Source organism: Seriola lalandi, unplaced genomic scaffold (genome assembly GCF_002814215.2).
Source record: "Seriola lalandi dorsalis isolate HSWRI2012SDOR001 ecotype SW California unplaced genomic scaffold, Sedor1 jcf7180002054546, whole genome shotgun sequence".
In the NCBI taxonomy this organism is placed as follows: Eukaryota; Metazoa; Chordata; class Actinopteri; order Carangiformes; family Carangidae; genus Seriola; species Seriola lalandi.
The window spans coordinates 455826-471125 of record NW_019525099.1 but is presented as its reverse complement, the minus strand read 5'-3'; the positions used below and the strand labels follow the sequence as shown (position 1 = coordinate 471125).

At 40.8% G+C, this 15300-nt stretch overlaps 1 protein-coding gene across 1 annotated transcript; it reads left to right on the top strand.

The window, feature by feature from the left end:
* The first annotated feature begins 6888 nt into the window (after positions 1 to 6888).
* Positions 6889 to 9800, top strand: utp11 (UTP11 small subunit processome component). The gene is made up of 8 exons (XM_023415235.2): positions 6889 to 7080; positions 7278 to 7339; positions 7480 to 7582; positions 7731 to 7850; positions 8709 to 8802; positions 8929 to 9059; positions 9253 to 9363; positions 9518 to 9800. The coding sequence occupies exons 1-8, from the start codon at positions 7021 to 7023 to the stop codon at positions 9599 to 9601; spliced, it is 765 nt and encodes a 254-aa protein (XP_023271003.1). The 5' UTR covers positions 6889 to 7020; the 3' UTR covers positions 9602 to 9800.
* The last annotated feature ends 5500 nt before the right edge of the window (positions 9801 to 15300 follow it).

Genomic DNA, 15300 nt, shown 5'->3' with positions numbered 1-15300 from the left:
TACTACTGAGGAAGTTGCTGGTGAGTCACAAGATCCCGCCCCCCTGCCCCCCCCCTCCAAAAAAAAAAAAAAAAAACACACACATTCCTCCCTCCCTCTCACCAGCGACTTCAAACGGGAGCAGAGAAGAGCAGTGGAGAGCAGGGCCCTGTGTCTCGGCGCTTTGCTGCCGTTTATTTCCAAGGTATTTTAAAAGAATTATGTTTTATTGGTGAATATTGGTGGACAGGCGCAGCTTGCTTTTCCTCCGCCATGATGTCTGGATTTCTGTGTTTCTTTTTGGATTATCCATTGATGAATGAATCAATCACAGAAACAAGAAATCAGTCAATTGACCAATTAATCAACACTTCAGCCATCTAAATTTTGAATAAAAACCATAACCAAACAATGGACCACGTGCAGGTGACATATTTCAGGACACAAATACCTGAGTTTCTCATTTTCACTTTTGATTCATTGCAAGTGCCTTCAAACAAACTATCTCTTTTAAATGAATTATTCCGTCCTAATTTACAACTACATAAAAACAATGAAACTGATTTCACTTTTAAAATCCTGGAGTTCCACTTTTGAATCAGTAATGATGGGTCATCTCAGAGCTACTTAGAGTAAGTAAAGTGGGGTTTGGACACAATTGCTTGGATAGTCTGAATCTTTACTACCACTAAATGTCAGTAAAATGTCTACTGGGGTTTGATTTGGAGTCGGAAATAGGTTGTGGAGGTGTAGAGATTGGGTCAGGATTAGGTCAAATAGTTGTTGTCTTTAAAATGACTTTTTAGATTGAGCGTTGCATTAAACATTAAAATCATATAACTGAACAGCAGACATATCAGCTTTACTAAAACACGCACAACAGTTATATCTTTCTATATTCTGTATGTATTCGCTTTAAAATGACCTTTGTAGACTTTGACATTAGTAAACAGGGACCAATTAAATTTCACTTCCCTATTTTACAGTGTGGCTCATTTCTCCAGTTCTGATGTTTCATTTTTTTTTGTCGTGACTCAAATGGAAGTGACGTTTATCTGGATGCAGCTGGCAGCTGTTTTGTCACACATGGAAGGAACCTTGCATCTGATCACTTGAGTCATTGCTGTTATCAGTGTGTGCCCTGGGTACTTTAAACATTATTGTTGACATAAGTACCACCCTGTCTGATAGATGGCATTGTTGTCCTGCCTCTCATGACATACGGGATTCAGGGTTGTTACCAGAATCCATCTCACCAGTCACCACGCACTTTCTGCGGTTTGTGTTTTCAGCCTGATTTGCCGTATCTCAAATAGAATGACACTAGAGTTTGTCTGGCATGACATTTTGTAGGCTGATACCAAGACTGGAGTCACTCAAAGGATGTTACATAAATTCAGTGTTTCCCAAATGATTATTCATGGAGGAGTAAAAACATCCGTAAGACCAATTTTATCATGCCACACTTAAAGAAATAGCTAGCATGGCGTTGTCAAACAGTAGGAAAATCTGTGTACAAGCACTTTGTAAAGCTCACTAATTAATGTTTTATATCTCATTTGTTTAATCTAGTGCACAAAAACTTAACTGTAAAAGCATCAATTCCCCTTTTTATTGGGGTAATAAGTGCATTTCCCAAATGTCAGACTATTTCTTTAAGTAACCAATCCATCATACCATCATCACACACATTCATAAGTCTTGCACACACTCACCCAGCTACATGGGAAATGTACAAATTAGAGATCAAGTGTTGTCACTATTCATTTTATTTCTTGATTATTAAGATGGCTCTGATTGTAAAGAAAAGTTTTAAAAGTGAAACGTGAGTAGTCAAATTGCTGCTTTTTGTCTGTATAACAATCCATAAAACACATACAGCAGATAAGAATGACGATGTCGCATTTGCAAGACATTAATATGGAAACTGAAGCAAGACTTTCTCAGGGAAGTCAGAAAAGACAAAAAAACACTATGTAATCACTTCATGGAAAATGACACTGGTTTTCCAGCCTGTTACTGAAGAGGCTGGAAAACCTGCAGTACTACATCAACATTGTTGGATTAAACCTTTCAAGTCAAAACTTTTAGGTTTGAAGATTACTCAACCTTTGTAAATTCTCTAAAAACACTCTGTGCACACTGAAAATTAAAAGCTTTAAACACAATTATGTAAATTACTGCATATTTGATGGATTTGGCATCTGTGTTTTTTTTTGTTGTTGTTGTTGTTTTAATGTTTTTATGTTTTAAAAAAAAGGAAAAATAGCTGCAAAATGTTGCACATGAAATGATCCATTCAAAACAGACTTGTTTTAAAATAACAAACATGTGACTCTTGTCTCTCATGGTCCTGTGACAACTGAACAGCACAGTGTGATCTGTACTGGTCTGACCCTTCTACTCCCCCAAACCCCCTAATTGTAAATTCTAATTTTACACTCTGAGGCGTGGTCCTGTCAGACTTGCAGCAAATTAGAGGACAGATGCCTGTCAATTCATCTTGGGAGGAAAGGCCTGATGACTCTCTCACTGTTTCCTTCTTTGAAGAAAATGTTTTAAATTTTACCTTTTACATGAAACATCTTTCTGTTTTATTTTTGAAAAACAAGTTAAAGGGATAATAGGGGTTAACTGAGTAATCACTTCTAAGGCTTGAAATGAAATGAAAAAAATTTACTGTCCAAATGGAAACTCTATAAGTCTAATACGGAAACGCTATTAAAAACTTAGCTTTATTGAAGATATTTTCAACCCTAGGTGAAGAATACAGTACAATGCCGTTTAAAACTCACTTTACTTTTTTATGCAGCATGTGAACAGTGATGATGATGTGTCAAGTGACTGTCATGCTCTGCTAAATGAAATTTGAATTAGTGTTACGCTGTAAATCTTCAACTCTTTTTTTGGATGTGTGGTCTTAGAACACCTGAGGTAAATTAACTCTAATGAGCATCATTGCCCTAAACAGCAAACTAATGAAGCAATTATGTAGTTAAAAGACCCACTTAAGTGACGCAGACCGGTGACAAATTAAAGGAAAAACCAACATAAAGTAAGTAGTAATGTGCTGGTTTCACCATGTGCTGCCAGAACAGCTTCAATGCTCCCTGGCATTGATTCTACAAGTCTCTGAACTCTACTGGAGTGATGAGTGCAATTCTTCCATAAGATATTCCCTCATTTAGTGTTCTGATGATGGTGGTGGAGAGCACTGTCTAACACGTCAGTCCAAAATCTCCCATAGGGTGTTCAACTCGGTTGAGATCTGGTGACTGCAAAGGCCACAGCTTATGATTCACATAATTTTCATGCTCATCAAAACATTCAGTGACCCCTCCTACCCTGTGGACGCGGGCATCATCATCCCCCTTCTCCGTTCCATTTTTCAGGTTTTTCCTTTACTTTGTCATCCATCTGTATGACTGACTTCTAACAGGCTTATGTGTCTATTTTCTTCTCACACGTGATGGTGAGTGGAAATTGTGGATGCTGCCTTTATGTAACAAAGCCATTATTTTCATAAAGTGGTGCACTGTACAAAACATCAAAGGGAGTGTGAGTACTGAAGATGCGTTTACACAATGTATTTGTAGCTTTCAATTTCAGTACGGACATGTGAAATCATGTGCTAGCTTTTAAAGATAAGCTCAAAACAATCTATCAAAAGAGCATCAAGTGGAGGAACCTTTTGATGATATCAGTGATAATAGCTTTTTTACAGAGCACTTGAGGTATACTGCGCCTCATCTGAAACCCATCCACTTCTCACCACTTCACTGCTGTGATTGTCTAGAGTATTAAACAGGCCCTGCTACAATATACACTCTCAAATCTCAAGCAGGGAAAATAAGCAACGTATTGGCACTTGCTGTAATTGCGGACATTTTTTGTTTTACAGGCCCACTATGGAAGAGAGTAGTAGAGTAGAGTGGAATATTTGGACAAGAGGCTTTGAATGGCCAATAAACAAAGTGCAAAAGGTATACAGATAATTTACTTCAGTAGCAATACCACAATGTAAAAATGCTCTATTACAAGCAAACACTCGGAGTTCAAATCTTTACATAAATAAAAGTGCAAAGTAAGTTTTTGGACTTTTCTCTATTTTTTGTTTTTTGTGAAATATTGGATAATTTTACCTGCTTTGGGCCAGTTATTCACATTCTGTCTGCTTTTACTGCATTTACAGTCTTTGGTGGAACAAACAACACACACATATCTGAAATGTTCTAAGAGCCCCGACTAAAAAGGTTGGGAATCCCTGGTGTAATCTTTGAAAATTCATTGTATTTTATAAGCTTATAATATATTTCTCTATGTAAATTCTTAATGTGAAAAGTAGTGAGTAACTGTAGCTGTGGAGAGAATGTAGTGAAATGTAATGAATAACAAGAATAAATCAGCAGAAAATGGAAATAGTGGTAAGGACAAATACTTCACAATTGTATTTAAGTAAAACCCATTCGACCACTGGCAATTAGGACGTATTTAACAGGCGGACTTCTGAATCTATCTGATGTTGTTTTTATCCCTTTTATAAAGTTCAGGGGATACAACTAAATAATCACACAGGAGGAACTACTGGCTCATGCATTTTTGGACTGGGCTGGCCTGGCGGCTCGCTGCAGATGAGGACCAACCATGGTCAGGGGAGACATACCAAAGCCCTGAGCTCAACCCAAGTGCAGCAGTCTTACAATATGTCAGCAGTGTTATTTTTACAGGGTCATATTAGAAAACCAAACGGCTCTGCATCTGTCCCACAAGGGCATTCCTCCATTGCTGACCCTGAACAAACCCACAACCTCTTGTCCTCCTGCTCTTGCATCAGCTTGTTACAAGCCCCTGATTTCCAAAGTAGTATTTGCCCCTGCCGTGGCTCACCAGGCTTTTCACTTGTAATGATAAATACTCACATGAATTAAACAGCATGGAGCCCAATAAGTCAGAACACAGACATTTAACCCATCAATTCTGGCTCAAGCTGCCGTCTGTGTTTGCCTAGTTAAACAAAACTTAGTGTGTTGGGTGGGTGGACCAGTCGGGCCCTGGGCTGAAACCTTCACAGGAATCGGGGTCATTAGCCATCAGACTGATAAACAAGCCTGTGACATAATGTGGAAACACTGATCCCATTCATAGGTCTCATCACCCGCAAAACATTCTGCATGCCGGGCAAATCTCACACATATAAAACAAATTCCTTGCGGTTGGAGTGGGGATAGTGAGCTGCCATGGGGAAAAAATGGCTGTTTAGTGGAATATAACTCTCTGTCCTGCTGGCTTCTTCTCACATCCGCAAAGCGTTGGGAGTCTGGGTGAGATTAGGGGACTGGTGCCATTGCAGCTTTGCCTTTGTCTCATCTCTCCCAAGCATATCATGAAGGAAGTAGATAACCTTTTTCCCTAAGAGTGGTGATCCCCCAATACTTACTATGATACGTTTTTTTCTCTCACTATGAAGAGAAAAAAATTGCACAGAAGCCTGTTATATGTGTACACATTTTTTTTGCATATGGACTAAAATCATAGTCTATTAGTTCTACCTGTGTGATACAAACAACAAAATGTTAGGGTTAGAAATATTTCAGAGTTTCTGTGTCATCTCTTTTAGGGTGTATTGGTCTGGACATAAATCAAAACAGGGGTCTGGAACTCGAGAGGAAACATGCAGTAAATGTCCATGTTGGAAAAACATAAACTTGTTACCAATTAGTGTTAACTGTGCACGCTGGCAAATGCAGGCCCTCATTATAATGACCAAAATAATTCGGTGCATGAACAGTGCAGCCAAAACATATTAAGTCAGCAGCACTGTGATGACCCTTTCTTGCTTTAGGTCTTTCTGGTGCCAAGTCTGGCTTGTATACAGCTTGAGAATGGCCAATACCAATTGCAATGGTGTTCTACTTGATTATTGAGAATGAGTTGAGTGTGATTAATCCCATTTCCCTTAGCCAGTCATGCAATTTTGGAATATTTAAATCCAAATGAAATACTGCAGGGCTTTGAACTTAAATGGCATGAGGTTATTAGATGAAAATCAATATTAAGGAAACTGGGTGATTAACTCTGATCAAATGTTTTTGTATTTCCATCCATGCAGTCATTTCTAAATGATTTATTTACATAATACCAGTGATGGGAGAAGTATTAAGTTTCTTTGCTGTGGCACTACAACAATATTAAATACTCTGTTGCATGCAAAGTTCCTGCATGCAAACTCTGAGTAGATAAAAAAATGCACTTAAAAGTATTGTTATTCAACAGGATGGCTCAAGAGAGTGTTATATTATTATATATGGCATTACTGGATTAATATTGCTGATACTTAAATGTGACATTTTGATGTAACTGGTTGAGGCCAAGTAAATGTAACTACCTTGTACATTGTGTTGATAATTATAATGGATAGCAATGCTTCATACTTATAAACTGAGCATATATTTCATTTGTAAAATCTTAATCTTCAAAATAACTATGAACCACAGCTGTTAAATAAATGGAGAAGAGTAAAAATGATAAATGTATACTAGATGCATTTATCCTACTACTATGATTCCACGCTCTAATATTCGCTTTTATTTGATGGTATGGGGAAAGCGCAAGAGCTAGTCCCATTAAAAAAAAAAAGATTTTTAAAATCTGTACCACTGCGCCCCCTGGTGTTTCCAACGCGCTTCTACAACCCGCACCATAAAATTCACAGTTTTTTTTTTGATCGAAAATATAACTTAATGCTTCCATTTCCCTTTAAATAAAATTATAAATATTTATATTAATAAAACAGTAAACCAGGTTCATTACTTGTAACACTATGATGTTTTCAGTCTTAACTGAGTTGCGAATCTGCGGGAGCGAAATGAAAAACAACAGGGGCTAAAATAAGGCAGGAAACCACGTGTCTCCTCCGCCAGGGAAACTGCAGACCTGAAGCAACCAGGAGGGTTCATCGTGTGGAAGCTCTTACAAACTTCTCTATATATCTGCCTTGACTGAGCGATTTTACTTTATCACGCTCGGAGACATTTTTAAAATATGTCTTCGTTCAGGAAAGCGCTGAAATCCAAACAGCGAAACCACCATGAAAGATCTCAGGTGAGCATTTCAGTGTGTTGTTAGCTAGCTGCTATGTTGTGAAGTGTGTTCGTACAGAGACTTTAAAGATGACTACAGATTGTAACCAAACAAAATAAATGTGAGGTTATTGTGGTGTTCTTGTGACACACGCGGCAACAAATGTATTATTGTGAATGTGGATCACGTGTCTTAACTGCATCATTTTGTTTGACCAGCCTGGTTTCAGGAAACATTTGGGATTGTTGGAGAAGAAGAAGGACTACAAGCTCCGTGCAGAGTGAGTTCATTCCAGATTATTTAACATTTAATGTTATGTTTCTAGGCTTTAGATCCAAAATCATTAAACTCTTACTGTCTATCATGGTTGATGGATGAGCCTTTTAATAATCTATCTGTGTAATTGTTGTGTTATAACAGTGACTACCACAAGAAGCAAAACACCCTCGCTGCTCTGCGGAAGAAAGCTCTGGAGAAAAACCCAGATGAGTTTTACTACAAAATGATCAACTCTCAGCTACAGGTGAGATCAGCATCATGACCAGAGCGACGATATGTGCATCTTCATTCAAACATCAGAGCACAGACAATACACACCTTTCTGTAAATTCTGTCATGGATTTGATTTGAAGACCTCTGGATTTCATTTGTATACGTTGTTTTTATGGCAGGATGGCGTTCACGTAGCAAAAAAAGCCAAGGAGGAGGTGGAAGTGACAGAGGAGCAGAAAAAAGTCATGAGGTCGCAGGATATCAAATATGTGGAGATGAAACGGGTCGCAGAGGCTAAGGTAAGTTTAAAGCTCCTGTAATACATCAGGCATAAAGAGCCTCTTGGGTGTGACTGTCACAACTCAAGTCATTGTTAAATGTGGAATGACATAACACATTAAAATGGACTTGAGCTTCGAAAGCTTTCAAATGAACAGTCACATGTTCACACTGCTTATTCTGCATGTACCTGTGTGTTTTATGAAAAGCCATTGTAAATCTATTAAAATGTCAAGTCACCTCATCGAGTCACCTCAGTCTGTTTGGATATGATTACATTTCAGGGACATGTGCTCAATTTACAAATTATCATCACACCAATAAATATCACATCTTTCCAAATTGCTCTTGGCATGTTCAACCATTAACAAAAGAAAAAGTATGACAAGGGTTTTAGTTCTGAATGGTCTCAGATAATTAATGAAAAATTGCAGTACAGAAAGGCGAGACTTAAGTTTGATGTAATTTAGAAACAGTGTCTCCATTACTTAGTTTGTCCACAAGAGAGCACTGGCAGGTTCATTTTTCAACTGTAAAATGTCCTGCTTAGTATATAGCTTAGTTACGATTCTTTAAAAACAAATCAAAGAAAAGGAACTCTATCAGAATTTATTTTATATTTTGGGTTGATATATTAAAAGATACTTATTAATATATCATTATCAAATTTCTCAAATGTCAATATCAGTGTCAGCATCAAAACTGCAGTACCTGTTATCATTTAGATAGTACTAGTTTTATTTGAGGTTATTTGTTTTTGAGTCCATAGTGAAAATTTTGAAATTACATGGGTTCCCTTTAATTACCTAACATCTCATTGTAAAGTTAAAGTTATTGTTTCTTTCTGTAATCTCTGTCTGTTTATCATTTGCTTTCAGAAAATCGAGAGACTGAAAGGAGAGCTCCACCTTCTGGATGCAGACAGCAAACAAAAAAACAAGCACACATTTTATGTGGATTCCAAGAAGGAAGGTAAATATAAATGTTTGGTAGATTCATGTCCGTTGGATAGAAATATTAATTGATCTGCACAAACACTATCCTTGCACTCCTGAGGTCGGGTTGAAAAGTTTACATATTTTCTCTGTGTCTCATCAGTGGAGTCATTTGACCTGGCAAACCACCTCAACACAGCTCCTGAACTGGTGGACAGAGTGTACAACAGACCGACTCTGAAAACACTGGAGACTAAGACCATCCAGGGAGCTGTAGAGCCTCGCAGTGCGAAGGTCTGTGTTTGTGATGAACACAGTTGCAACATATTGCTTCTGTACTGACAGATGTCTGTATCGAAAAGCCCAAGGGGAAATTACTATTATCCAAAATTAGATCGTTCATGACTGAATAGTTCATTTACATTCTGGTGATTTTAAGCTTCTGTAGTTCAATCCACTGATGTTTCATGTTTTCTCCTCTTTGTAGAAGCTGGCCAGGCAGAGAAAGCACCAGTATAGGATCCTTTCCCAAAGGATCGACAGAGAAAAGAAAATGTTTGTCATCAGCCAGAAGATCCAGACACGCAAGGATCTGCAGGTGAGGAGGAGGAGATGGTCCTTAATCACAATAAGCATTTTGGTTTTCATTTCAAATGATCATCTCCATTGCTGTTGCTGTTCATTTTCATTACAGGATGAACTGTCAAATTAAGTATTAAGTTTTTTCTTTTCTTCTTTCCTCTGTGCACCAGGATAAAACTAAAAAAGTGAAGGTAAAAAAGGAGACAGCCAGTGCTGCAGCAATTTACAAGTTTGAGGCCAAGAGGAAACGCTGAGAGGGGAGTAATCATCATACTGGGAAAAATAAATCACCAACTTTGCCAACGAAATACTGGTGACACGATGGACTTCTTGACCATAGCACAGATTGCAGATAATTTTTCTTCTCCTCGAATATTGTTGCAGCCATGCAATTTTGTACATATTTATCTAAAACTTTTATTTTCTTTCAAATAAATAACAGATGAACGTGCACATTGGTGTGATTTCTTGACTTAGAGGAAACTTGTTTCACCTCTTTCTGGGATAGTAGTTTGTGGATTTTACATTCTAGGTTTTTTTTTTTTTTTTTGTAACTGGGGAGACTTTAAAACTGGAGACAGAATAAAGGGAATAATTTGTCAATGAGCCCTCAGGCTGAATCTTAAGTTAGGATGTGGTATGAGGTACTTGCTCCGGCCAGCTGAGTTGTTGTATTTTATTCCTGGACCAGTAGGTGGCATTAATGTTCTTTATGGCACTAGCTTGAAAAAGAAAATATTGGTGGCTGGAGACGCTGTAACCTGCAGTACAGAGACTAAGCCAGGTTTCAAGAGTTACTTGTCTGACCCACTATTTAGACTTTAGAGTTAAAGTGTGGTAGCAACACGTTGTTTGAGCTGTCACTGATGTGTTCAGCCTTTGTGTGCATCACTAACAGGCGCCTGGTTCGTTAGGTAGTGAACAGTGACGTTGGACCATTCATCCCCATTTCAAACCTGTCATAAAGGACAGAGATGCTCCATTCCAAAGCTACCACAGAAATTCATTCTTCTGATTTTGATTTTGAAGACACAATTGCAGAAGGTTTTCCTCATCAATTCATAAAGTCAGGAGATATAATATGTCCATGCCACATTTATTACATCTCTACATTCATGTATGATTAGCGCCCGGTGCCTCGTGAACCAACAAAGGCAACAGGGTAAGTTTTAAATAAGTGAAGCAAGGCATAAACTTCGCTCTTCTTGTTAGCACCTATCATGTTGTTTATCACAGAGAAAAATGTGTACATTATATATGGATATATATTCTATCAACTTCGTACATTGCCAGTTGTCTTTCAAGTGTCAGATTTCGGTGGTTTTCATCACTTTGTCAGTCATTTCAGAGTAACTTAATTCTGATAAACTTGACATTTTTTCGACTTGCACATTGACAATGATCCCACAAATACACTGCTGGGGCTGAGACAACGTTCAAACAGCGGCAGAGCCTCTGAAGGACACATCTTTGTAGCTGCCCTTGACTTAGGATGCAGCACACACCTCCAGCAGACCCTTTCCACGTGTCACGGCGGGTGTACACACAGCTGCAGCTAGTAAAATTAAGTGTGATTTAGGTGTCGGTTAGCAAACACTGATAATACTACCTTCGATGCCTGCTCATTAGCTCACTTTAATCAAAATTACCGATTATTAATGTTATTAACTGCAGCTGTGCTTACACAATGACACCTCTGTTAAAAGGATCCCTTGAGAGACACATGTAACTGTTGTTCGAGCTTTATCACTTTCTACAGTTTATTCTCATTCAGGGGGGGATTTTTTTTTTTTTTTTTTTTTGGATGTGATGCTAGGTCTCACAGGTCAGCAGGTAACCATACACCATATATTTTTAGGACTTTTTCACAGCATGCATTGTGACTAGTCACAGTAGAAGAAGCACAGGTGTTATTAATGACATCAACAATGGCTCCGTTCTATTCAGGAGTCCCAGGAGGTGTGACAGTGAGACGACAGGAACAATGCCAGGACCCTGAAGCTACATGGAATTCAGCCAACATTAATTTTACTATTTACACCTGTGTTTTTCCAACTGTGACGCGTCAAAATGTCGTCCATGAAAAAAGACTTATGAGGGCTGCCATTGGGGCATGGTGGAGCATGGATTAGCTCTGATGCACCACCGTAAGAAGATCCCTGGTTCGTCTGTCACTAAGGCCAACTCTTCTGTTGATCTTCCTGTCATCGTCCCTGTCCTGACAATTAAAGTTGGCTGAGTCAAGACTTCTAGGACCTCTGAAGCCCCATATATCAGGTACAGAAAACAAAATCTTCTGAGGAATATGTGGCCTTTTCTACTTGTTTATTTATTATATACTTGTTTATTAATTGTGCTGTCTTTCTCTCACAACCTCTATGTGCTTTTGTATGCCAATGTAGTGAGTACTAACAAACTGTATGTGTGGTTACTTCCTTTAGCTTACAGTGTGAAATAGACTGAAGGCCTGGTGCCCAGCAGCAGATCACAGTGACCCGGGCTTGATTGATCACTGTGGTGGCAGCAGCTTCATAAACAGAGCCCATCCATCAGCCTCTCCTGGGAGCAACTGGAGGGGAAGAGAGAGAGAGAGAGAGAGAGCCAGGCGGAAATGTCACCAGGCGCAGTGAGAGGTGGAGGGGCTGTAGGAGAAGGACCAGAGGCCTTGGCCCAAACACTGCTGACCAGAGCAAAGGTGAGCCAATAGCTCATGATGGGCCAAAAAACAGGGAAAGAGTGATTGTGGGTACCCGCTTGGTTTGGTTGCTCTCATTTAAAACTCAGATCTAATAGCAGTAAAAGCCTCGTGTTAGTGATATAATTATTCTATCAGTGTCCTGATCAATGTTTTAAATCTAGCGAACATACAGAATGTGCATGCATGCGTGGATTTCACTGTAAGTCAGATAAGTCTGTATCACTGGTCCATCGCAGGCATTTCAGTGTTGACCAGTCATGTCAGAATTGTGATGTAAGCAGCAAAAGAGTGACTAATGTCCTCTGCCAACTCTCCCTCCCTACTTCCTTATGCCTTCCTCCTACCCTCCTTGCCCTCCGCTACTGCGTCACGCCACTGAGAGAGCGTGTCTGTATCGGGACCCTCAGGCCCAGCGTCTATAAGCGGAGGGGGTGGAGGTCGTTGAGGAGAGCCCAGGGGTCAAAACACTGTGTGCGCAGTTCCGGGACCCCTATCTGCCTGTGCAACCCAAGCATAGACGAGCCACTGTTCCTCCTCAAGCTCGCCTTTCATTCCCCCCAGCAACGGGACTCTTATGCCAGGGTGCAGTGGCAGGGCTCAGGGGTGGGCAGTGGGCGACCTTCTGATTTTAAAGATATAGACAGGCATTCCTCTATTGTCAAAAGCCTTGTAATTCATTTGACGACTCACACAGGCCATCCTGCCCCCCCCCCACCACCAGTGCCATGCCTAAAGTTAATGACCCTGAAGGTTTGCTAACGAATAGTCTTTTTTGGAATGGGGGGTTAGAAGTGGAGTGTCACACAGCTGCAGGGTATGACATTAACCTCAATATATAGTAACTGTTTGAGAGTGAAAGTGCGGCCTGGTTAAGAAAGGGTACGAAAAATGGATCTTTGTTCTCCCAAGTTTAGTTATTAGATGCAGTGTGGGGGAGGAAAAAACCCAGTCGAAAAGGGGAACAATTTATAATCAGTTTCTTTGATCCAAGTGTCTATTTAATACTATCCAATACAGCACATGTTGAATAAGCGTTCATTGTTCTTAAAACAAACAGAATGAAGTGCCAGTTACAGCAACCTCGAGATGCAAGTGTGGGAGTCTTCTATGTGATACTGATATTTTGTTTGATTTATGTGGGGTAACTAATTGGTTTTATTTAAAAGGTCAGTTCAACCAAATCAAAAAAAAAAGAAAATCTGATTTACCGCAAGTGTTCCTGACCTACACACACATTTGGTTTTATTTGCCCAGGTTTTGAGATATCATCCGTTATTTAAGCTGCCATCCCAGTGCAATAGAAGTGAACAAAATTAACCTTTTTGCTGCTTTGTTCAAACAATGAAACTCTTCTTTCTGAAATGTGCAAGTGACTCTACAGCAGATAGAGACCTACCTGTGAACCTGTTTATTGGAACTACTTTCTACTGAAGAAATATCCCCATGAACAGTTGTCAATGTGTTCTGTGTCCAAAACTAGAAAATGTTTTAGTGTCATTTAGGAAAACCAACTTATTTTTACGCAACTGTAGGTTATTTTATTATAGATATAGGTCACACACCACTACCGCTTCCCTGTCTGGCTTTAACCTGGCACTTGATCCTCGCAAACCATGAGTGCTGCCCCTCCACCCGCCTTACACAGGGCGAATGCAGCTCTGCCCTGCTCCAAAGCCAAGCATATAGAGCCGAGGTTAAGGATGGCTGAGGACAGTGCTAATCGATCCTCCAATTACGGAGAGCTGGAGAGCGAGAGGTGGGGAGAGGAGAGAGGTAGCCTGGGGTTTGGAGTGTGGGGAGGGTGTCTCAGAATGCGAGGGGGTAGGGGATGAGAGGTAGTCTTTATCCTCGGATCCCTCTCGCCTTTAACTTGAAGCTGGGTGTCATAGGGCTTTTGAAGTAGTGGATAGAGAGGAGGGACAGAAGAGGGGGTTGGGGGGGGGGGGGGTTGCGTACAGGCAGGGTCTCTCTCCATGCCAGGGGGAAGACGTCTGAAGGAAAATCTTTACAGCCTTGACAGTGCCCCTGACGTGCGTGCGTTTTTGTGCATTTGTGTCAGTATTTGGATATGTGTGTGTGTGTGTATCTTAGCATGTTTGTATGTGTGTGTGTGTGTGTGCGCGCGCGCGGATGTGAGCTTGAGTTGAACGTCGGGCTCATGCAACGAGGTGGGGATCACAGAGCCCTCTTTTTAAATTGCCGCTAATGAGCCCTGGCTGGCGAGAGGTACTCGAATTGATTAAATTTGCATGGGAGCCTAAATCATGACGGGGGCCTCATACTTGTGCCCCCCGCCTCTAGGTGCACACACACGCGCACACACATCCACAGCACCCTTGGTACCCCCCTCCCCCCCTCCCTTGCCTCCACATCAGACCTACAGGGGGTATCTCTGCAGGAGAGAGGGAAAGGATAGACCGGGGGGAGGGTGTGTACGTGTGTGCATGTGTGTGTGGTGTTGAGCGGGGCGTGGAGCGCACCCATCTGCCCCGGTATTACTGTCAGTCCATCATTCAGGGGAATGCCAGGCGCGCGCCCCGGGGACGTGTTCATTACGCTTTAACTACCGGATCTGTCCTTGTCTCGCAGCCTCCCCGTGTCATTGTCTGCCCGAGATTGTGCGCGCGTGTGTGTGTGTATATTTATGCATCTGTCTGCTTGCATCACAATTGAGCGCACCCAGTTCATGTGTACGGGAAGGTGTCTGTGTGTTTTGAAACTGAGCAGTAGTCTGGCGAGACACACACTGTACATTGTACCTGCGTTCGATACCATAGGTGTGAAAACTACTCATTACATCCGTTTCCTCCCCTGCCATGCTGCTTCTCACGTCATAATATTATCAGTATCTTAATGTCAACTTTTATGTTTCACTCGAACACACTCTCCTCTTGCCTCGCACTTTTCTGTCTCTCCAATTTGTTAGTGTGCTACCTCTCTAATGGTAACGACGTGACGATGCGTGATGAGAGCCACTTTGTGTGTACACGTGTTCCCTCGGATCTGCTCAGCAGTGAGGTGTTTGAATGCGTGTGTGCGCGCTGGTGGGGGACAGTGCTTGTGCGTGGTTATAGCCTGGGTGATTGCAGTAATCAGATGGGGGTGTTAATCAGAGTTTGTTCGTCAGTGGCCTGATGAGGGGCGATGAGGGCCTCTGATTGTAATGTGATGCTTCGATCGGTCTCTCTGACGACTACAGAGACAAACCGCCAAGAGAATCATTATCATACCATACCCCCCCCCCCCCCCCCCCCC